Raw genomic sequence first — 23871 nt, 5'->3', positions numbered from 1 at the left:
AGTGTCTCTTTTGCATTACCATAATAATTAGTGTAAAATTGGTTGTTTGATTGAGCTCTCTAGACGCATTTTTTTGTTTCGTTATGTGTTTAGTTAATTGTGTGTTATTGCGTTGATCCCAAAAGTTCACACGAGTCGCGTTTGTTAACATTGCACTCGTTTTTCTTTATCCAATTGGCGTGTACAACACCGGCTTTTTTTCTCCACGATATATTTCGTCGCAGACGAAAAAGAATTTACTATATAAGACCTTTTTAATAAAATGCAAAGCGGTTTTAAATTCGAAATCGACATGTTGATATATTATCCAATAATAAATCGTAAGAAGAAAAAAAAAAAAAAAAGAACTTGGCTTATACTATTCAGCTTTGAATGCAACGCGATTCAACACTTTATTGTCAAGCGTAACAAGCACTAATGACGTGATTAACGAAACGAATAACGGAAAGAATACAAGGAAAAAAAAAAATAATAAAATTAGCAATCGATCATCTTGCACTTAAGATATTATGAAGCCTTACTGTTCGATGGATAAGAAAAAATAAAAAAAAAAAAGTATGGGCAATAAATTACGTTATATGAGATCACGTTTATAACGCTTAACGAAACTGCTGGATTCTGTAATCGTAATCTATTAATTACCTTTATACGTGTAGTATCAAGGTCTACCTTTGTGAATTATACATTAGCATAATACTCGCCGTCCTCATCGATAAAGTAAGACACAACGCGACCCGCTCGGTAATTAAACATGAGCATTTGGAGAGCACTCTTCCGAAATATGCCTCGTTTAGATCTATGGTAAATCCTACAGAGTAAATACAATTAAGTCATATATTTAATCAGGTAAACTTTTCAGGTCGATATCCCCCACCGAGACATATCCACACGATTACAATAAACCCCTCCCTCCACCTTATCTATCAATGATCTCGTTCTACTGATCTAAAATTTAAACACTTATAAGCATCGTCCGCATATTCCATAATTATCATCGACAGTAATAATAGTGTAATAGTAATAGTGCAATTGTAGTACTTGCAGTAGTAGCAATAGCAAGAGTAAACAGTGATAAGTATTAATAATAATAGATGTATACAATAGTAATAATAATATAGAATTAATTAATATAATAGTAACAATAATAATCGTAGTCTTAAACGTGCCTAATAGTATTTATAAATCGGAGGTAAAAAATAAACCAGTTTCCACGTGCGTTACACGGTGTGGCCGAACAGAAGCCAGTCCGACGGCCACACACTAAATTCTTATAATACAATTTGTAAAAATATTCATGATTGTTTATCGGTTTTCTTTTCCCTTTATACCCCTCCCCTTTCGCGCATTGATATCATTTCCAAAATCGTTGGAAGAATAGGAAAGCAGCCGCTAAACTAATTTAAGGAATCGATATTCATAAATTATTTTAAAAAAATTAAAAAAAAAAAAAATAGAGAAAAGGAACTGAAGAAAATACGTATTATAGATACTAGTGATATGACATGAAAGTAAAAAAGGACGCTTGCAGAAACCGCATCCCGCTGTGTCAAAAGTTTATATAGATACACATACATCATATTAAAATGGTCTATTATATTTTACACTATTCTCTATAGTCAGCCTGTGTGATCATCTTATTTAATTATCTCGTCAATTATTCGTTTTATATCATTTTTTTTTTTTTCCTTTAATTATCCGGTAATAACAACTATTTAATAAATACAAGATCGTGGAGGGACGAGTGTCTCAAATGTACAAGTCACTCGCGCTGACTTTTCCATCAGAGACCACAGTTTAAATATTTCTTTCGTTTATTCTTATCTGTGTTACATATTATACCGTGTCTGTTAACGGTTAGGAAGTGAACAAGCATCGAATTTTTTTTTTGTGCTTGTTCTGAGAAGAGCTCTTCTCGAACGAAAACTCATTCACCTCCGTAATAAATGCCATTAACGATTAAATTAATTCTTGATTCTTTACGCTCGTTCCTGTTTGCACGCTTTAAAATCTTTTTCTTAGAATCTCTTTTAAACCCATTACATACCTTTACAATTTGATACTGCGCTTCCTTTCGTCTATCCCAGTGCTATACAAACTTCACTTGCATCATGGGTATGCATCATAACATTGTTGAATGGTTTACTTTACTTAACACTTATAATATTTAATTTATATTCCTTATTGAAAAAGATCATGGGCCAATTTCGCGAGCAATCAATGGAAAAAAAAAAAAAATCAATATCTAATACCAAAGCCTAAACGTCTTCTTTAAAATTTTTGTTGGCCAAACTTTAAAATGTGTTCCGATATTGTGAAAACAAAAAAAAGATATTTGATAATTTGATCGCCCGCGAACATACTGATATAACAAGAGACACTCCATTTTCTGTTATAAATTTTACTTACAAATGTTAGCGATTTTTTTTTTTTTTTTAGATTATTTTACTGTACAATAAATCATTACTTTAACTTGTAGTTTCTGCTAAGAAACACAGTGCCGAATTTCATAAACGACAAATATCATTCTTTAAATGGCATTCTTAAAATAAGGAACGCAAGTCGATAAGGAATGTCTCGTGTCATAGTGCAGATTTCGCGACCGACATATAGTTTGAATTTATTCTGAATATAAAGAAATAACCCACGAGCAAGGCCAAGCCATTCAGCGCATCTCTCCAACTCGAGTTAATTAAAATGGTCATGAGGTGGGCCACTCTTTGAAATCAAAGCCTTGCTGGCCGGGTTTAGGAGCGCTGGCGGCATACCCACCTTGACTATTTTCCCCTCCTTGATACGAACGCTGAGGATAAGAAGTATCAGCATAATTACTGTACGCAGAGTACCCAGTGTAATCTGGAGTCTTGGCCGAGCTGCTACTAGATCCTGGCGCACCTGAACCAGTATTTTGCCGTGAATACATGTCACCTGTAACATTAGCACGTAATACTAAATCATCAGACTCATTCAATTTTAATAAATTGTTAAGAAAATATAAAACAAGTACAGTTAAACATACTATGTGCTTAAGTGATTATTAAACCTTAATTAATAATTTACGATATTCACGGATAACACTACTTTCTTTAAAACGTTTAAACTCCTTGCGTACTATTGTCAGTCAAAAAGATATTTAAATAAAAATACAAATATTTTATGCTGCTACTTTGACTTATTTATAACATGTACAGGAACTATATTACCAAAGAACACTACGTGAAAAATACTTTAGAATTTCTTTTTACAGTTATCAAACAACTGCGTTGCCTATATTTGTGTATGTATGACTAGTTCTAAGCAATTTATAAAATATATAAATCATGTGAAAAAAGCATACGTTTTATAATAGTTTCTAATATACACTCGAGACCTATAGACTCCTATAATCATGCATTTAGTATCAAATAACTATTTTTTTATCATATAGCACAATAATTAATGCGTGAACAAGCATCTGAAATAATTTATATTTATCACGTAAGAATTCTAATTTTTGCAATAGATTTATATTAATTTCATTATCAATTATAAATTGCAAAATGACTTTAAAAAAAAATATTATACGAAATATTCACATATACAAATAACCCACATTTTTATGAGAAGTCATATCAATTACAGATTTCATTACAATTATAATTAAGTGCATACTATATAAATTAACAATATAAAGCACAAAACAGACATTTTTACACAAAAAAAAGGATATAAAAGATATTGTATGCAATAAATTTATGTATAATATCAACAGAAGACATTAATTCGTTATTAGTTAGATAACAGGCGATAAAAGGAAATAGGAAAAAAAAAATACAGGATATTATCCTGTATCATAAATAACAGGGCTTCAATTTTCTTTAACTTTCGATATTTGTAAAGTAATTATTTTTGTTTTATAAATTATAAATTGTAACATGCTCTCGAATCTTGGAATATCTTTTGAGACTGTATTCTAAATCTATAATATATGTATATGTATAAAAATATACGCTGTATGCGTATGTGTATAAACAAATACACATATGCACATTAATATGCATGTATAATTTTCAGTTACAAATATAGTTAAATTACTTGATAAATGGGTACTGGCAGGGTACATGCTTTTTGAGTTGAATTCTACACGTAAAAAGAATCTAAGCGTAAAAGGCGTGTTCAGAAGACAGAATATCAAAATGTAATAAAGATTTACGAAGGAAATGATTTTGGGATAGATCAGGACATTTATATTAAAAGAAAGAAAAATGTTATTTAACATTAGGATTCAGAAATTACCATTTCTGATACTCGGGGCGTGATCTATAACATTTAGCGGATAAAATATAAAATAACAAAGCAGTTATGATAGGAATAGAAAAGCTGGGTGAGCGGCAGTGCGTCAAGCGTACAGAAAGCGTTATTTAGATCCAAAGAATGAATATACCACAAGCACATATGGCAATTTTTTTACTATCTCCACTCAACTTAGCAAAAGCTAAAATCAAATTTTTTTTTCTTCTATTTTTGCATATGTAAGTTTGTGTGTTTGCACGCACGTACATATATAATTTACACGTGTTGTGTATATGAAAAATATAGACATATATATATGCGCGTGTGCACACACATACGTACATACATAAAAATTTATAATCCTTTGAATAATGAAATTAGATTTCAAATAAAACAGGGTGATTTCTGAGCCCTATACACTCGTTGTAATTATGACGCAACACAAATTTTACTGTACTTCCTTCAATCTCTATCGTGATAACTGACATGTGATTTATAAGACATATTAAATTTTCAGCGTACTGATTATTAAAAACTCTACTTCCTTCAATCTCTATCGTGATAACTGACATGTAATTTATAAAACGTATTAAATTTTCAGCGTACTGATTATTAAAAACTCAAATATACTGTATTAATAAAATTTTTTTATTAAAAAAAATTATTGTTATACATGCGAAGTATAAAATATTACAAAAAAAATTTAGGTTTGCTCCAATTCTTGCCAAAAATGAAGTTACTGTACAATGAAAAATGATGAAGACGTTAAAACAATGTTACAAAATCAAACACCATAAGCATATTTGTTTTGCCATCACTTATTCAATTGTTAATATACATATCTATCAAATAAGATATCGCAGTTAAGAAAATCAGTTATGAGATTTGGAGGAAGTAATTAAAAGTAAAAAAGAAAATGACGAACATTTTATATATTAGAAGCATCAACTCTTTGAGCACCATAAACTATATATGTATATAAACAATGTAATGTGTATATGTGTTTTTTATGGATTTGTCTATATGTTCAATAAAAAACATTAGCGTTATCTAAAAATCTGTATTCAATTTGTGATTGATTGTAATATGCAATGAGCAAGTCATCAGAATGGCTATGGATCCATAAGTATGTTAGGCAAATAAAAATTATATGATTTATATAGTGTTATAGATATGTATATTCCAATCACGACTGGTACTATCACGACGAGCAAGTATATCCATAGATGTTCAGCTGCTAAGTGCTCCTTACTCAAAAAGTTAATTCTTGCGACCACTAGACATAAATAAAATTAGGCTGGTACAAAAAATTACATGACTGTAGCTAGGCGCAGAATTAGGTAAAAATGGAACTAATTGCGATGCCAAAGGGTGGAAAGAGGAAAGTTTGCTTGACTTGAGCTTGAAAACTCACCCTGCGGGCCAGAGGGGTTCGAGTTGGAGTTGGGCTGCGAGGAGTTGGGCTGAGGGGGCTGAGGTGGGGGCTGGGTCCCAGGAGGAGGCCCATTCTGTGGCATGTTCCAGGAGCTCCAAGAGCCCCCAGGCCCGCCTCCCGCAGCCCCGCCAGTACCCGCCGTGGGCCCGTAGCCCCCTGAAGCGGCCGCCGCCGGCCCACCTGCGATCATCAACCACACAAAATACGTGTCACCGACCGCATATCACAGCTCACCTCATTTTTCTTACCACTCTGTTTAATTTATATTACTATTGCTTTTCTCTAATTTGTTACAAATAAAAGATATCTCTGCTCTTTCAACGTTACCCCAGAATGCCTCTTTAGCAACTTGAATGTTCATGCTTGGTTCTCTTAATGAGTAGCGTGAAAAAAAAATAAAAATAAAAAAAAAAGGAAAAGAAAGAACAAAAATAAAGCGATAGATAGGCGATGATTGTAATTATATGTTAAAGTTAAACTTGCAGAAAATATTATTATACAATGTGTATAGACAATGTCGTAATATAGATTAGAACAGTAGAGGTAGCTTCTTTATTTTCTAATACATGAATATTTATTATCATGAAATGTAAGCATGTTATCATACCCAATGTTAATACTTCTTATCTCTAAGCATATTAGAGATAGCTCACTATTTTTAACATAGCAATTGGTGCTTTAAGATAGTGTAGTGTTATAGATAAAAGGAGTACGAATATCGTTTTAGTGTAAAATCAGAGTTTAAGTAAAGATTTAAGTAAATTTTGATGCAAGATGTGAAAAAAAAAATTAAAATTGAAGAGAATCAAGCATATATATTTATAGATAAGATTATGAGGTTCAATATTTTAAATATGTATTTAAGATACATATTATGTCAATCCAAGCCACGCGTTAAAGTATGTATATATAAAATTTATATAAGGCATTTGTTAATATTATATCAAACATCAAATAATAAAAAATGACAAAACAATTATATTTAAAAAATTAATTTTAAAATTTATAAGAATAAAATTTAAAAATTAATAAAGACTTTCTTTTGAAGTTACGTTGAAGATACATTACACATCATTTACTTTTTATATAACAGTAATAAATAGAGCACATAAGTTTGGACTGACATAATTACTTCGTGTTTTATTATTTTTCTTTTCTTTAATACCAAAAGAATCTTTTATGTTACTTTTCTAAATTCTTTCTGAAAACCTCCAGGGGGCATCGTAAAAGTCGATCGTATTATATCATAATTTCTAAATTTCTCATGTTCTTATCTTTTTTTCATCAAATGCTTATAAACTTTTAAGCAGGATGGAAGAGGATAGGAACAGGATCGAAGTCATATTTATTTAAGTAAAATTTTATCGCTACCTAAAATATGGTATAAACGAAGTTGATATTCAGTGAAATTTTAACAATTTGATCAAAATTGTTCAAATTAAATATTTTCCAATGCATGGAGGTTTAATTACATGCAAATGTTAATAATATTTTCGTAAATTTTATTTCTTTATTCAGTATTTGTATCAACGTCGTTCACCATCATGTACCCTGTGCAAGTAATTACTCAATAATGTTGTCAATTTCTATTGCTCAGATAAATATTCCTAGCTCTTCTAGCTTTGTTAACTGCTCAATTTTTAACATTTTACAATAATGTAACCAGAAATTAATTGGAGAAAACATTTCTTTTATATGTAAAATATCAAACTTTTCTAAAGTTTCTTTATGTTGGGTAATAAGTTATCACCAATATCAACCAAAATTGAATTGCATTAAAACTATTTCATATTAAATAACGATCAATTGAATTAAGACCTCGATTAATATTTGCTACCAAACAAAAAAGGAGAAGTGCGTGGTTTATCGGAATGAAATCCGAACTCACCATAGCTTCCGTAACCTTGGGTAGCTGCAGCAGGTTGAACATTATAACTGCTACCCCATTGATGCGGAGGCGGCGGTGGGATTTGCTGTTGCTGTGGCGGTCCTGGTGGTGCACCCCAGCCTTGGGCATTATACTGAGTGCTGTATCCCGCATATCCGCCGGTTTGCGGACTTGTACCCCATCCCTGATATTGTTGCATCATATTACCAGGCGGACCCATAGGTCCCCCCATCATGGGGCCACCCATTTGTCCATTCGGTCCACCCATAGGCCCCATATTTCCGGCCATTCCCATCGGTGGGCCACCCTGTTGAGGTGGGCCCCATTGACCCTGATGACTATCATTCATCTTGCTCGACGAGTCTCGCGGTTCTGCCCTTTTAATCTCAACCTGAAAAAACATACCGTACAAATATATTACAAATTTTATTTTTTTTACTCAAAATAATAAAGTTTTAGATTTATATAACCAATTATTAAATTTTTGAAAAAAAAAAACTATAGAAATTTATATTACCATCATCTAAAATTATTTTTATAAATTAATGTATATTTTAAACTAACAAATGACTAATGTTAATTTTACACTCTGCTCTAACGCTTGTTGTACCTTATATAAAAATATTTAACTCTAATTATAAAATAAAATCATTAATTGAACTTATATTGTAAATTAATTTTAATTTTATAATACTTATATAATAAATATTTAAAAATATTTATCATACTTAATACTATTCAAATTGTAAAATTAATTCAATTCTATGTATAGTTTGTATATACAGTAATTCGTTCGTATTAATAAATAATATATGTGACTATATGAAATTCTTACATAATATTAATAACCTCAAGGGGGAAACAATATTAATACATATATATTTTTCTTTCTAGCTATTGCATAAAATCACACAGTTTAGTTATATGATGATGGTATTGATGTGCTATACCTGCTTTCCATTTAGGTTGACAAAATGTTCTGCAACACATCTGTCCACTGCTTCTTCATCCTCAAAGCTGAGAAAGCCGAATCCTGTCGTCCAAACGTGAGAGAGTACAATCAAAAAATGCTTGTCACAATAATACGAAAGAACAAATTTTACAATACAATGCGTCAAATTTGCAGAACTAAAATCTCGAAAAAGAAAAAATAAAACAACTTACAGCATTCAGTCTTACAGTGATACTTATTAAAGACAATAGAAGATGTAATTTATATTATTGAATTAATAAAATAACCGCTCTTTATATTGCGCAATGTAAAGTCAATAATTCGTGATATAATTGCCATATTATGATAATCTGTGTGTAATATAAAGTAATATATAATAAATGTCACGTTTAAATTTAACTAAGTCGTATTTCTAAAAGTTTTAACAAACAATTGTAAATAATGATAATTATTTTGATAATGAGATTCTTAACATTTTTATATTAGATTTAGTAAACATATCTATCTGTATTTCTATATGTATTTTATATGTTCCGTGTACGATGTATAAAGTATGCAGTTGAGATTACAATACCTTATAATACAGATAGGACAAACATTATTAAGAAATAACTTGTTTTTCTTTTCTAATTTTAATGATGGCTGACTTTAAGAAGCTTTCAAACAAAAGTAAGATATTTTCTTTTAACAAAAGAAAATAGAAATATAAAGACTTAAAATACTGGCTTCTTGAATACAGCCATCAAATAATCGGAAAATATTTTAAAATCAAAAAATGCTTTTATCTAATTAAACTTGTTAAGTTAAAAAGTACAACTTGATTTATAAGCATAGCAAAAATGCATAACTAATAATTTCCAAAGTATTCAATCATTTCTTAGTTTAGTATTATTATAATTTACAACCCTTTTTCAAAATGACAAACGTTAAGCGTTATTTGTTTTACAAAATAATTTTTGTATCATTTTAATATAAATAGAATTAATAATTATAAATAGAAAATACATTATGGATAAAAAATTACATAAATGAGTCATTCGATTAAATTCTAATATCTAATGAAAAAATGTAAGATTTTCTTCTAATTACATAGCAAACTTAAGCTATGTAGTATGATTTACAATAGCATAATTTGTGTAAAGTCTTATACTTAATAAAACTTAGCCAAAACGCATTATTTATAAATAAATGTATTTAATTTAATGTAAAACATCGCAATGTATATAGCGTAATAACGGAAAAACCAAAATGTATTATTACAAGAGATAAATCAGATATCATAATAATTGCGCAATATTAGATAAATTTAAATAGATAATTATTTAAGATCTTACAACAATTAATATAAACTGTACTAAAATATAAATTACCAATATAAAAATTATTGATTTTTATTAATCTTATATCAATTTTTATTATAAATTAATAGGGCATGTGCTAAAGTCAGAATGTTTTTACCCAAACGCGTTTGCTTTTAATAAAATATTTTAAATATTAATCAAATATTAAATTTTTTTTTATTTATAATTATAACGTTCTATATTTATAATATATTGTAAAATTGTTTCTCAAGAGTTCTGACTGTAGCTCCAATCACCATAGTAATAAAAATATGTATTTCCTACTGTTTCAATGCATTATTCAATAGTTTTCACGACGTGTTAAATTTATTTTATTAAAATCACGTTTTAAATTGTAACATATTAAGAGTATATTTTTTTAAACTTAGTCAAAAGTATAATTTCTCTCTTAATAAAATGAAAAATAATAATAAAATATTTTCAAAGTTAATAAAAATATCTTACAAAAATGTGGTGAAAACTATCGAATGTGTCAGTAAGTATTGTCTTGATAAAAGACAACTTGTACTCACCTCTCGATTTCTTTTTCTCCTGGTCATACATTATGACTACTTCCATGACTTTACCAAAGCGAGTAAAATAGGATCTTAAGTCCGTCTCGGTTACATTACTTGGCAAGCCACCAAGAAAGACTTTCGGGAAACCACCACTACGTTTCGGTTTTTGAAGAGTACGTGGATTACATGGTTTTGGATCAATCTGTAATACGAGGCATTAATAATAAAAATTTCATACAATCTATGTGTGTTATAAAGTATAATTTTTAATATTTACAATAATTATTATTTTAGAAATATAATTTTACCTTATTTAAGGTAAAAATTAGAATACATACCGTACGTCCGTCAAGTTGATGAGGACCATTCTGAAGGACCAAAGAAACATTAGCAGGATCGCTGAATGTTACAAATCCAAATCCACGACTGCGTCCAGATTCACTGTTTTTCATAACGACGCAATCGATAACTTCTCCATAACGGCCGAAGTAACGTTGGAGATTTTCTTGGGTTGTCTCCCATGATAACCCACCAACGAACAATTTTCTGAAAAAAAATAAGATAAAATATCTGTTCAAAGTCGTTGACCTATAATAAATTTACTCATGCAATAGTATATGTCACCTGTGATAAGTTTTAAATTTACTTGAATTATCTCAACAAGAAAAATACTTGGTGACGTTCTTAAAATATGAGTCACACGAATTCTTTGACCCATTTAATTTTTATTACCATATAAATATAAAAAATTTTTTTTTTTTTATTTAAGGTAAAAAAAGATTATGCAAAATTATTTTTTAACAATATTTAAAGCATTATTAATTCGCAACAATATATACTAAAGTTGATCTCCTCAAGCATATTGTGTGTTAATATTTCAATTAACATCGCATTGTAACGTGGTCAAGAAGGAACGCGCAAGAGGAAATTGCGTTCGAGCATTTTCGAGCGTTTGGGTTTCGAGAAACCGGCTACTCCAAAAAGATAAAACGCGCTGAGTCATATGGAACATAAATATGCCGGCAGCCGGCGGTGCCGACGACGCTCGCGAATATCGAAATCAATTGATATCCGCGACGCCACCGTTCCCCTCCGTCCCCCGTCGTTTCAAAAACTCACGCGCGCCATACCGATTTATCGTTTGCATCCCGCGCGACGGCACGTTCTCGTTATCTCACGCACTCTCGGCCACGGAGGTGCCGAAGTCCTCCAGCCTCCGGTTGGGAATTGGAGCGTAAAAATAGAGAAACCCAGCGGTCGTCACTCGAGGACGCCGAACGCTCTCGCGTGCGCTGCTATAAAAGAATGCGCGGGCGACGGAACGGCGGCGCGGAATGCGGCGGGGCGAGAGAGGGTGAGTGCGAATTTTCGTGCGAATCCCGAGGGTCGCGATGCCAGACAGCGCAAACGTGCGGCGGCTCGACCGGCGAGCTGCGCAGCGTAACGAAAATCGCGCGTCTCGTTGTCGCCACCGCCTCCGCCGACGCCGCCGCCAAAAAGGAAAAAAACCAAGAGAGAACTGGTAGTGAATACGAGCCCACCTTCCATCGGCTACGACGTTCCACGTTGCCACGAGACAAAATTCGAGAACGCGACGACGCGAAAGATTCCAGAGACGGATCGTGCATACTATCGCGGGCCGCGAATCGCGAGCAGCGGACGATCAGAAGTGGCGGCGGCGGCGGTGACGATGATGGCCCCGCCGAATACGGGAGCGTGAAGGACGGGCGCGGGGGGCGCGTGCCGCCCGCGGACACCGGGTCCCGGATTCTACTCACCCCTTTTCGTCGTCGTCCATTTCGGTCTTCACTCTCATAATATTTCACTTAAAACTACGAGAACGCGGTCAATTTCAGGGCGCGAGTGGGAATATGGCACGATGCTTTAGCGCGGACGAGGGTAATGGCTCCGCACAACGCGACGTTGGGAACAGAATGTAAACGTAACGAAGCGACGCGCGTCACTTCCGCCCCTCTCCGAACGACGCTGGTCAAATCACTTATGTGGCGTGCAAAGCCGTAACTACTGGAAACCTACGGGCGACGCGCGAGGAGCTTCGATCGGTTCCTTCCCTCATTGGTCAATTAAGACACATCTATCGCATTTCTATGAATGCATGGTAACGATCAATTTACTTTTAATTTTGTTCCGAATCTCATATGCATTTACGCCGACGGGAATAAACTTTAATCTCGTTTTTCACATTCTGTCTACCTTTGGAATTTTACGTCCTTCCTTCGCACACAGCCCTGAAGATAGCCTCGCTTACTTTATGTCGCAAGATATGATAGATATATATTTTGCATATTATTTGTATGGCGTTTATCAGATTCGTGCGAAACCATTTACTCCCTGGAAAGAGAGAATATCCGCGTATCGACAACTCACAGACGTTAAAACGTCTCTTGAAACGCGCAGTCACATCGAGTTCAACGATCTGTTGTTGCTGGGTCCGTTCCGCGCATCGAACTAGCAGCCTCTTTCTGCACTCTGCGAGTGCGGAACGGATCGCGCGAAATGATAATTAGTAGAGAAAAGGCCTTCACACACGAATTTACGGAACACGTATACATAAACCATAAAGAAATCCTCCAATCAGAGTCATGCATAGAAAAATGTAGAGAGTCGAATAATTTATTCTGATTAAAGAATAATTAATTGCATTTTTTGAAATTTACTTTTCTCTAATATTTTTATTAATTTTATTAATTCGCATACTCGCGACTTGGAATGTGTTTGAACGAATAAACGCATGCTGGAGCATGAAATGCGAACGAACCTTGTATTACGTAATGTTTATAGCCTACAGCACACGACATGATTTTTCATACCGGATCGCATACGAGACGTATCCTGATTAATTACACGATCGAATCACCGATCGTAAGACAATGAAGATACGTTTCGTATACGATCTAGTATGAAAAATCGTATCGTGTGCCGAAGACAGGACTATCCACACGAAATGCATAAGCTGCATAAGCATTTCATGTGTAATGGCCCTTATTGCATGTATATTATAACCTAACTTACAGGCGCGCATGACTCTCAATCTCTCATCTCTCAATTCATGACTCATTCACTCTCACGTCGGTATGCAATAGTAGCAGCACTGTCGGAAGACTCAGGCAACCGGAGCAACTCAATTTTTTTTTTTTTTTTTTTTAGGTACTGATGGGTGTCGACCGCCACGAAATAGTAATGGGAGTCACTGTCATTTATTTTTCAGTAACACGTCGCGATTTAAGTTTAATCAGACGAAATATCGCACCTCGATATATTTTTATTTTAAATAACTTTAAGACATACCAATTTCAATCTCTATCTTTACATCTTGTTGCTTGTCCTGCTCCAATATATATCTGAAAAAAAAAACATACATATTTTAATACTTAATGCAATATTGATCTGCATTTCCAGATGATAATAGAAATGATATAACGAGTTTTTTCGAGAGCGTTCGTCAACGTCGTATCTCACCGCGTTAACAGCACGATCGGCTGATGCATCAGCTGATATCTCTTCCCCCCTCTCTCTTGGACCGTCGGTGAAGGCCAGCGGTTGCAGCGCGCGCTGTTGTACTCCGGTTTGGTCCCTCTTCCTTCATCCCGCTCTCCTTGTCAATAACGAGAAGTTGCCGGGTGGTGGATATTATTTCGTCGTCGTGCATGCCCGTCGCGCGCTGACATGGCGACGTCGACGGACGTGTTGGCGTGAGACCCGAAACCACCGTCGTCTATCGATTATCCCGTCGTCGTTCGTCGCTATCTTCCGTCTACCTCTACGCCGAGCGGACGCGCGAGGAAAGCCGCGAAGTCGCTCTCATCGGCGATGCACATATCAATCTGCCTCTCTCCGCCTGACACCTGCCTGCCCGACGTTAATTCCCGGTGAACAGCGGCGATGGACGCGGATGAGATCTTGCGCAGGGTGTTCGACACGAACCCCGTCACCGTCGAGCACACCGCCGCTTGTGAGCCTAAGGACGAGCAGCTCGAACAATCTAGGTAAGAAAAAAAACGTCTGCCGTTCCGAAGAAAAACTCTCTCACAGCTGTATCTCAATTTCTTTCTCCTCGAAAAGCTCGAGTGCACGTTGGAGAACAGTTTATTACACGTAAAAAAAATCATGTGATAAATATCATGTTATTTTGCATTGTATTTTATAATAAGGTAATGTCTTTTCGTAATCGTTTACTGTCACATTTCAGATCAGTTCAAAATTTAACGTGGGTGAACGAGCACATCAAGAAGTCCTTGTTGAACTTATATATCGATTCGTGGAATTCTGACGACGACAGAGAGGGCCGTATAGGTCCCCACTTAGTTAGATTTGATGTATCTGTGCACCATGGTCTCTGCATTATTTCCCCTGACAGATTAAGTGTTAACTCACAGAGCAGTTTTAGCACAATGCGAGCTAATACAGGAGTGTTCAAAGGAAAATGGATGTATGAGGTGCAGCTTGGATCCAAAGGGGTAATGCAAGTGGGATGGGGCACTGCTCAGTGTAAATTTAATCAACAATATGGCGTTGGTATGTTAAAACACTACAAAAGTTAGTAATTAATTTGTAACATTTTTATAATATAAAACAAGTACCATTTTTCTATTAGTATTTATTGTAAAAACGTTTCATAGATTTATTTTGCTGAAATTTTACTTAAATTTTATTTTTTAGGGGACACACCAAATTCGTACGCTTATGATGGAAATCGCGTAAGAAAATGGAACGTGAGTACTCATAAGTACGGCGAAGCTTGGTTGACAGGAGATATTATCGGCTGTGCACTGGACATGGACAATGGAACGATAGATTTCTATAGGAATGGCAGGAATCTAGGCAGGGCATTCGAGAATATATTGATGGGCACCGGAATCGCATATTTTCCTACTGTTAGTCTTGCTTTCACTGAAAATTTAACGGCGAACTTTGGTTCCATACCGTTCAGATATCCCGTAGAGGATTACGAGCCTTTGCAAGCACCTCCATTAGCGCAATTTCATCAAGCTATGCTTTTATTTCAATGGCTGTCACAAGTGATTGAATTGTTGGAATACTCTAAAAACGTTGACCAAGGAAAAGCGCTGTTGAAAGATAAAACTATGAGCGTCCATGCATTCCTCATGTGCCTAGCGAGATCTATCTTAAAGCATGTTGGCCCGTTGCTCACTATTTCTTATATAACTGAAACGGTTTTTGTGCCATTCATGCAAACACTTTGCAATTTGAGCACCGATGACTCCACAACGAAAATTTCTTCTTCGAATATTAGCAATGCACGATCGATTATTTGTTTAGATTTATTGTGGACATTTTTAGAAGAGCACGAAATCAAAATGTGCTTAGAGAGTACAGTGCTCCATTTACTGTCCGCCTTTCGACATGTTTCTTTATTACTCGAATATCCGGATCAATGTAAAAGTCTGATGCTGTTGACAAAGATCTGCCAACATACCGTCACACGACAATATTTTCTACAACATTTATTATTCGATCGTGTGCGTTTTGCTAATTTTGTGCACGTAAAACCACTTGACGAAGGCGGTTTGAAGGATGTGGTAGAAAAAGTTTGGTGGGAGACAAATCCCTTGGATCCGTCAATTGAGGCAAACAAAACGAGTTATTTGTACGCATGTGAACGCATCAAAGCTGCCATATCCGGTATAATTTTTTTGTTTTTTAATTTTATAAATATTTTATAATTTAATAAAGATATTTATTTTATATCTGCTAAATGAATAACTTATATAATTTATAAGTATTTTATCTTTGAAGTAATAACATTTTGCGTATTTTTTAGAGGTAGAAGCTTTACAAGTCGAGTTACTAGTCACTTTGTTAGATAATACTGATGGAACAGCCAAGAGACCGACGTCAAGGACGATCTTTTTGAAAAAATTTAAACGTTTTGTTCAGGAGAATTTAATATCCAATCGCGTAAGTACAAATGCTTTAACCGACCAAATACAGGAACTTATACACGTAATTTATTCGCGTAACTACAAAGTATTCAGTCAGACAACCTGCAGACATTTTACCAATTCTGCAGACACCCCTGCCGATCACATTATGTTGCTTTCACCGACTTCTGGTTGCATTCAGAATTTTATGGGACAATGAAATTGGGACAAGCCCTGTTTATATACCCTGCAGGTGATAAAGCATTATCGAGAATTATCAGACACATACTTGCGAGAAGAATCGACTCTCTACTTTAGTAACGTAGAAACTTTCAATCAATTCAAGTTGTTTTTTTCTCACAAAGCTTATATACATATTATTAATTAATATCTAAACGCTTGCATTGCTAGTTTTTTTTTCTTTTCTATTTTTGCGTTTATTATTTGAAGATTTGCAGTTTTTTTTTTCTTTTCTTTTTTTTTTTCCGAATACATAAAGCACCCGTTTTGTATATCATTATTATTGTAATTCGCAAATATTATTGAGCGACGTTTAATTTACGTAATAGCATTTCCTTATAAATTGGAATGGGCAGGGCGTTCTACGATGCATCCATCAATTACTCCGGAATCGACAGACTTGGTGGCGTAATAACCCACTTAAACAAGACATTCAGGAACGAATTGCTACGCCTCCTAGGTCCGGATCATGAGGTAATCGTTGCTATGGAACAGCAGCAACAGCAACGTTCTGCAACGGCAACAAATGAAGCGTCGAACACTTACGCTGCTGCCTTTGTTGGTGCAGCCGTGAGACCACTAGTCGAATTACCTGCGGCAGTTTATCCACGCTTAATTAATATCAATCCGTCGGCGGCACCGGCAAGCCAAGGTAGTTCTATGATACTGGAGAGATTCGGATTTTTATCGCATACTAGAGAAGACAGAACTCCAATACGTCACGGTGCTGCAGATCCAGCGATCTCATTAATGGAATTATTAGATGGTATTATTTTATTCTACCATGTAGCAGCGAAAAAACAGCTGGCTAAAGTGGCCGGTTTGCGTGACAGTATGTCCGCATACGTTAACGCAATTGCCGATACTAAGGCAAGACTGGAGCATGTCGAGCAAGAGATTATCCTGGGGAAGTGTTCCGAAGCAGAAGCGATACAAAGAGAATTGCTCCGTACAACGGACATATTTAATAAAAAACTGTCTGAGCAAGCGAGACACATGGCGTGGATCAGAGCCGCTGTGTACTCGGAGGAGAAACAAGCACAGTTGGCCTGGCTGCTAAAAGTAATCACGCTAACTCTGCAAACCGCCAGTCAACAGGGCAATATGTTTAGCTTCGTGCCTGATTTCTATCTGGAAACACTGTCTGATCTGAGCGTTAGTTTGCGCGCCCACATGCATCCTACTGCGCCGATCGAGAATATCACAGATTATCAAACAATGTTATGCAACGTCGCCGAATTTTTGTGCGATCACTTTCTCGATCCACGCATAGTACACGCCAACTCTAAGGACGTACTGATACTCGCGCTCGCCGGTTTCGTGTCGAATCCATTGATGCTGGAAGCACTGGAGAATGTTCCACGCGAGAGCAGGATAAAAATTGTAACGAGTCTGTTGAAACCGTACGAGAATAGAGCATGGGCTCAATCAAATTGGGTTTTGCTCAGATTTTGGCAAGGTAACGGTTTTGCCTTCCGATATGAAAAAAGTCCGCATCTTTCAAAAATTGGCACGAAACAACAGGAATCTGTCTATCAGCTCATAAGTATGTTATTTTCTTTTTTTTTTTATTTATTAAAATAAATATTTAATAAAAAAATTTTATTAAAATAAATATTAAATAAATATTTTAATAAAAAATTTTTTTTTATTAAAATTAATATTTAGTTTTTATTAATAAATTATTTAAAAATTTAGCAAGTTTAACTTGATAAGTAAAATGTATCGATGTTTTATTCGAATAGTCTTAATGATTTGCTGTATCATTTCAGAACCGTGTCCATCGATAATATATCAAGCGCACGTGAGAGACGTTTTGTTGGGCAATCCACAAGTGACCAAGCCATTTTTGAATTCGTTGTTGAATCAACTTAATTGGGCATTTTCCGAGTTTATCGGTATGGTGCAAGAAATTCACAATGTATCATCAAGACCGGAGCGAGTGTTTATCGAGTCAAGACAATTGAAAATCTGCGCAACTTGCTTTGACCTGGCTATCTCATTGCTTCGAGTATTAGAGATGATCTCCACTGTAGCCCGAGATGTTTTTAACGATCTCACGCAGTCTTCCAGCGAAATTCTACTGGCCAGATTGTGTCAAGTAAGTAAGAATATTATTTTGCTATCGATTCTTCGGATTATACAATCGCGTTTTGATTTCAGTTACTCTGTCAAGTGTTGAATAGAATGAGCTCGCAAACAAATTGCTTTCAACACGTGATGCTATTAGAAATACCAGATTTAGAATCTATAGACCACTTTCCTATATTAGCCGCTGTTATCGGTATTCTGTTGGCTCTTCTCGAGAAGGAGATGAAAGATTTTACAGGTAACTTGCAAGACTTGTGAGAAAACTATATATAAAATGAGCCTTAATGACTGTATCATTATTTGTTATCAGCAAATTCGACAGTTGAAGTGGCCAGAATTACGCGAAGTTTATTGACAGAACCGAGCTTTCAGATCAGTTCTTTACATTTTGTTTTGGGCGAAACCAAATTAAAAGATACAAAAACGAAAAATGTAAAACTATTCTCGTTGTTGAATTGTAAGTATCTTGCGAGTTTTATTGTAATTATATGTGACAGTATTGTAAACGTCATAAATATTTTTCCAACTTTTTTTTCAACAGATAAAGAAGATGTAACGACGGATGAAATTAGTCGCGTAAAGCAGATGATAACGTATCTCGATACTTGTCACACGTTATTACCCGATACCAAATTAATAAGTGACGATGAGAATGCTTGTACAATTTGTTATGCGTTTCCAATTACTGCTATATTTAAACCATGCAATCATCAAACGTGTCGCACTTGCATAGATCGCCATTTGCTCAACACCAGAGAATGTTTCTTTTGTAAAACGACCATAGATAAGGTTGAAGATCTAAGTGGGAACACATTGCACGATTTTACTAGCGAATTCCCAATTTCGAAAACGACTTCTTGATCCAGTGACAAGAAAGTTATTTCGCAAATTGCATATGTTATATGTTAAAAATTTGTTGAAGTTTCGTGATATGCGTCGGGCATCAAGTCAATAAAACTGCCGCATATAATTTTTATTGTATAAAAAAGAATTCTTTTGTGGAGGAGAAACAGAGAAAAAAAAGAGTGAGAAACTAGAATAAATTGAAAGTAACAGAAAGATTGTACAAAGTATCACAAAGAATTCTTCTTTTTTTATTTATATTTACAAATATAATATACTTACATATTATTACGCATATATTGAGAGCGATGAAAAACGTCGAGTATTAAAAAAAGTTGGCTTCACGCAATATTTTATGCGCAAATAAATTTATCAATAAAACTAGTAAAAATTGTACATATATCAGTCTTTTTTTTAACGTTTTAACTATACCTTTCCATTTTAATATAATATTATGAAAGATCTCGGATACAGTATGGCCATGTTATAAATCAACTTTCCGTCACTCGAACTGAATTGCATATGAGATTATTTGTACAATTTCTCAAATACGAAATGCATTAAACACACAGACTCTGTCTCAGTTGTCTGAAACCAGTAACTAGTGGTGGTTTAACCGGTGACTTCTGCAAATCTTCAAGAGCTTCCATAAATATGACACCGCACATGAAGGCTCCGAACGAAGTCAGAAAGATCGCGAAGACTATTAACAAGCGGTACTTGTTTAAATACGTTATTGGCTCTATGAGAAACATACTTTGCATAAGGCAGATACCTGGCAGTACAAAAATGAACATTGCAGATAGTGATCCTAATAAGTTGATGACCGGTGAAATGTCTGGCACTAAAATGGCAATGACTAACGACAAAACGAACCAGATCAAAGTGACGATTACACGGACGCCGATTTGATCGAGGTTCGCGTCGAAAATACCGAGGAGCGCGTCTCGGCCGCAGTACAGTACAATGGGATAAGTGGTGAAATTCTTGACTGCAATTGCTATTATCGCTACAGTCACTATGGCACTTTTATCAGTGTAACCTTGCAGGATGTCGCTCGGGACTTTGCCGCTACCGAACGTGACATAGCCGAAATAACCGACGACGCTGTACGCGCCGTAACAAATCAGCATACTAATAACAGCGCAGAGCGTGAACTTACACAGATTACGATCCTTCATACAGGCATAAGTCGGTATTGCCGTCATATGGCTCTGTAAAATATCCATACTTGTACATACATATTTGTTTAAATCGTTAATAATTTATGTCAAAGTGATAAAGATTAAAAAATATAAATCGCAATAAAATTATTGTTACATAAACACGTATTAATTATAATATAACATTTAAGATAAAAATATTTAATTGGTAGATAACATATTTAAGAGTTTGTATACCTGATAAGCGAAGCAAATAATAGGAATTATTTGTAAAACTTCATATCCATTATCTGGCCAGATTTTAATTGGTGGCACGGCATCGGTCTTTACATCGAAGCTTTTGTAAATAATCAACCAGAGGACATATACGATAGTTATACAACCAACAGAACTTGCATAGCTTAGACCATCTAGTCTTTTGAAGAAGCATAAGGGCAATATAAATATAATGCTAGTCAAAGCCGTCACAAATGGTCGAGATAAATACCTAAAAAAAAAAAAAAATTTTATTGAATAAAAATCTACTGAGTTAAACTTTATTTTATTTTTTTTTAATTATAATTACCATGTGTGACAGTAATCAAGACCATAATACGTGGCAAACACTCTGTCGAACTGATCGCCAATAATTATCAGGAATGTCAAGCAGCAGCCAAAACTATAGATAGCTACACAAATTCCACAGAAAGCGAACGATTTGGATCCACATAATCCAGCAAACATATCCTGCATGGTATCTGTGCCCGTACTGTTACTACAGCTGGCCAATATCACCAATGCAGCTGTGATTAAAATAAGAAAACCAAATTGAGCTACTACAGAGGTGCCTACTCCACCAGCTCTATCAAATGCTTCTGGGAAATTTAATAACCCAGCCCCGAGTGTAGTATTTACAATTAGAAAAATTGTCCCTAAAATTCCAGCACCTAAAACATAAAAGACATTTTATTTCGTTCCATTATTAACTAATTTTACTAATGCACTTAATCAAGTTAGCACAAGTTCGCGTTGCATCTTTTCGACAAGTCTTAATTATCTATGAGTGCTTCAAATATTTTTCAGTATTATTCATCTCATTACCTCTCCGGGTTTCATTGTTGCGCGCCTCTGAGGGGCTTGGTTCTGTTGATAAAAGGATATTATTGGTAAAAAGTGGCTCGTCCGCTTGATGATCCATGCTCGACTGTGAATTATGATCCTTTGTTTCGTGCCAGAAGCTCCTCCTTCTTCCGACACACGAGATTCACGAATGCTTTACAGGGCAGAGGTCAGAATGAGTAAAAAAAGGCACTGCGTTATAAAAAAAAAAAACAGAACAGAAACTATTAAAACAACAAGCGTATTCAAGGAAGATATGTTTCAATCAGACTTTATGCGATCTGCGTTCAACTCCGCATTGTTGAGAGCGTGAAAGCTCCGGAACGCATATGGCCCGACTTAATTTCACATCGCGATAAGAAAACTGAGCAGAGGGCGTGTATCTTTGCACAGATGATTTAATTTTTGTCAATGAACTCTCTCTTTCTCTCTCTCTTTCGTTTATTAACAATTAAAATTACATTATTTCCTCGATTTCATGCAATCCGGTCAATCTAACGCCAATAAAAAATTTTTTATTACTCACAAAAATATATGTAGATTCCCTCAAAATTATAATTTACCAATTATAGTCGCGTGAAAAATTATACAACACTGTTATCGCGTCACTTTATGTCGAAATCCAACTTTACTATTTCGTAAAACTCACATGGCTTCTCTAAATCGTCAGAACAAAATTTAGTTTTATTATTGATATGATGACTCAATATTTTAATTTGCATTATCGTCTATTTTCATTTAATAAATCGAAAAAGTAAAGAAGCGTAAGATGAAGCACAAGAACAAACTCTCCAACCTTCGATCTTTCGAACACATCGGCAATATTTTCGTCGAGCTTTGTTTTATAATTATTCTTTCATGACTCTCGTAATGTGAAATCAGCTGAGATCAGCTGATCAGCGCGAGCGTAACTTCTAACGTTCGCACGCGCGTTGGAGCACGTTAAGGTTAGTCCGAATCGACCGGCGATATTCACCGTTGATATTTCGCGATCATCTTGATATCCTCTGGATCGCTTGATGGTGAAATCTGAGAAGATCTGATTTCAAACAAGATTAAACGGACACGCTCAGCTATGTTCCGACGTGTGTTTACGTCTGGTTCACGCAGTGTATCGGTAAATCGACAGCACGTATATCTTGGACTTGGATTTATTTCAATCAGCTTACGTTCATTTTTATTAATGAAAACAATTTTAATTTTAGCTTTACTTTCTTTTTTTTAACAATATTTGTGCTATAGATAAGCAATGAGACTAAAGAAGACTGCATTAAGAAAGATGAATAAAACGAAATTGTTGCAGCTGCTCTCTCGGATGTGGAATGGATCCAACGGTGTGCTTGCGGGCAAGCAAGCCGAGGAAAAAATGATATCGGTCTTGAGAAATAGGTTTCCACAAGCTCAACTGATTGAAGTAACCGATGTGTCGGGTGAGAATTATTTTACTCCACTTTTTAGAAAAAAAAAAAAAAAAAAAAAAAAGTTTCTTGTAAAATATATAATAACATAAATAATAATTAACATAAAGACAATTGTTTTTTAGGAGGATGCGGTGCCATGTTCGACATAAATGTTGTAGCTCCAGAATTTAGAGGATTAAATACTGTAAAACAGCATCGAATTATTAACGAGGTAAATATATTATATATATTACCAAATATATTATGTTTTGATTAATTAATTTTATTACAGGTTTTGAAAGAAGAAATCAAAGATATGCATGGTCTCCGAATACGTACGAGTGTTCCACAAACCTAAACTTTACCTTAGGCAATTTTGAAATGTACAAGTTTTTTTTTTTTTAACATTTAATATTGATTTTATTGATATTAGTAATAGATATTCAAAATCTTACTAACCTGTTTCAGATTTTTAAGTACTTTGTAGTTATATTCAACTGGTCGCACATTATTTCGTTTGATTCACTTGGTCTCGCGAGAATAACTTGAAAAAAAAAAAAAAGAATATAATTGATGTTCTAATGTATAGTTTAATTATATTTAAAGAAACAAGAGATGCTAAAATATCATGTAAGATATAAACAATAAAAACCATTTTACATTTTGTATTTTAAGTGAACTTAAATCCTCATATTTCTCATCTATATGTACATATATATCGAAGAGAACTA

The 23871-nt window shown here is 34.5% G+C and overlaps 4 protein-coding genes across 14 annotated transcripts in view; 2 read left to right on the top strand and 2 right to left on the bottom strand.

Moving 5' to 3' along the window:
* Window positions 1-14014, bottom strand: part of Hrb27c (Heterogeneous nuclear ribonucleoprotein at 27C) — a 35292-nt gene extending 21278 nt beyond the window's left edge. For 3 of the 6 annotated variants that reach the window (XM_070672388.1, XM_070672387.1, XM_070672386.1), the window contains exons 1-7: window positions 12181-12353; window positions 10741-10948; window positions 10418-10604; window positions 8543-8625; window positions 7593-7983; window positions 5684-5884; window positions 2770-2925 (exon numbers count right to left, since the gene is read on the bottom strand). In XM_070672388.1, the coding sequence (XP_070528489.1) occupies window positions 2770-2925; window positions 5684-5884; window positions 7593-7983; window positions 8543-8625; window positions 10418-10604; window positions 10741-10948; window positions 12181-12218 (1264 nt within the window). In that variant the 5' untranslated portion in view covers window positions 12219-12353. Of the gene's footprint in view, window positions 1-2769; window positions 2926-4896; window positions 5546-5683; window positions 5885-7592; window positions 7984-8542; window positions 8626-10417; window positions 10605-10740; window positions 10949-12180; window positions 12355-13711; window positions 13765-13882 lie in introns of those variants that run through there. The other 3 variants (XM_070672389.1, XM_070672390.1, XM_070672391.1) reach the window with 3 other exon arrangements.
* Window positions 14015-14054: 40 nt separating this feature from the next.
* Window positions 14055-19879, top strand: LOC139111836 (E3 ubiquitin-protein ligase RNF123). Of its 2 annotated transcripts, none has more exons than XM_070672377.1 (10): window positions 14055-14409; window positions 14613-14938; window positions 15083-16066; window positions 16206-16342; window positions 16413-16558; window positions 16902-18091; window positions 18318-18646; window positions 18709-18874; window positions 18947-19093; window positions 19178-19879. In XM_070672377.1, the coding sequence occupies exons 1-10, from the start codon at window positions 14306-14308 to the stop codon at window positions 19495-19497; spliced, it is 3849 nt and encodes a 1282-aa protein (XP_070528478.1). In that variant the 5' UTR covers window positions 14055-14305; the 3' UTR covers window positions 19498-19879. The 2 variants fall into 2 exon arrangements, with proteins under 2 accessions (XP_070528478.1, XP_070528480.1); XM_070672379.1 differs by having other exon boundaries at window positions 14058-14409; window positions 16455-16558.
* On the bottom strand, window positions 19710-22618 carry LOC139111842 (sodium-coupled neutral amino acid transporter 7). Of its 4 annotated transcripts, none has more exons than XM_070672393.1 (5): window positions 22537-22618; window positions 21723-21932; window positions 21208-21568; window positions 20880-21129; window positions 19710-20693 (listed from the first exon to the last, which is right to left on the bottom strand). In XM_070672393.1, exons 2-5 carry the CDS (start codon window positions 21817-21819, stop codon window positions 20040-20042), a joined length of 1362 nt encoding a protein of 453 aa, XP_070528494.1. In that variant the 5' UTR covers window positions 21820-21932; window positions 22537-22618; the 3' UTR covers window positions 19710-20039. The 4 variants fall into 4 exon arrangements, with proteins under 4 accessions (XP_070528494.1, XP_070528496.1, XP_070528493.1 ...); XM_070672395.1 differs by having other exon boundaries at window positions 21723-21894; window positions 22537-22606; XM_070672392.1 differs by lacking the exon at window positions 22537-22618 and adding an exon at window positions 22267-22526.
* Window positions 22619-22670: 52 nt separating this feature from the next.
* On the top strand, window positions 22671-23808 carry LOC139111847 (bolA-like protein 3). Of its 2 annotated transcripts, none has more exons than XM_070672401.1 (4): window positions 22671-22857; window positions 23044-23170; window positions 23284-23372; window positions 23433-23808. In XM_070672401.1, the coding sequence occupies exons 1-4, from the start codon at window positions 22816-22818 to the stop codon at window positions 23496-23498; spliced, it is 324 nt and encodes a 107-aa protein (XP_070528502.1). In that variant the 5' UTR covers window positions 22671-22815; the 3' UTR covers window positions 23499-23808. The 2 variants fall into 2 exon arrangements, with proteins under 2 accessions (XP_070528502.1, XP_070528501.1); XM_070672400.1 differs by having other exon boundaries at window positions 22686-22857; window positions 22983-23170.
* Window positions 23809-23871: the final 63 nt, after the last annotated feature.

The sequence above is a fragment of the Cardiocondyla obscurior genome, linkage group LG25, assembly GCF_019399895.1.
Source record: "Cardiocondyla obscurior isolate alpha-2009 linkage group LG25, Cobs3.1, whole genome shotgun sequence".
NCBI lineage: Eukaryota > Metazoa > Arthropoda > Insecta > Hymenoptera > Formicidae > Cardiocondyla > Cardiocondyla obscurior.
Note: the sequence above shows the minus strand (reverse complement) of the source record. Positions and strands in the feature narration are given on the sequence as shown.

Bases quoted from the DNA above. Each gene is read 5' to 3' on its own strand.
- LOC139111836 (XM_070672377.1), top strand. From the start codon at position 14,306: ATGGACGCGGATGAGATCTTGCGCAGGGTGTTCGACACGAACCCCGTC. The intron at 18,647-18,708 runs GTAAGTAAGAAT...TTTTGATTTCAG, and splicing joins TACTGGCCAGATTGTGTCAA to TTACTCTGTCAAGTGTTGAA. The intron at 18,875-18,946 runs GTAACTTGCAAG...ATTTGTTATCAG, and splicing joins GGAGATGAAAGATTTTACAG to CAAATTCGACAGTTGAAGTG.
- LOC139111842 (XM_070672393.1), bottom strand. From the start codon at position 21,819: ATGGATCATCAAGCGGACGAGCCACTTTTTACCAATAATATCCTTTTA. The intron at 21,569-21,722 runs GTAATGAGATGA...TTTATGTTTTAG, and splicing joins CAACAATGAAACCCGGAGAG to GTGCTGGAATTTTAGGGACA. The intron at 20,694-20,879 runs GTATACAAACTC...GATATTTTACAG, and splicing joins TTATTTGCTTCGCTTATCAG to AGCCATATGACGGCAATACC.
- LOC139111847 (XM_070672400.1), top strand. From the start codon at position 22,990: ATGAGACTAAAGAAGACTGCATTAAGAAAGATGAATAAAACGAAATTG. The intron at 23,171-23,283 runs GTGAGAATTATT...ATTGTTTTTTAG, and splicing joins TGAAGTAACCGATGTGTCGG to GAGGATGCGGTGCCATGTTC. The intron at 23,373-23,432 runs GTAAATATATTA...ATTTTATTACAG, and splicing joins AGCATCGAATTATTAACGAG to GTTTTGAAAGAAGAAATCAA.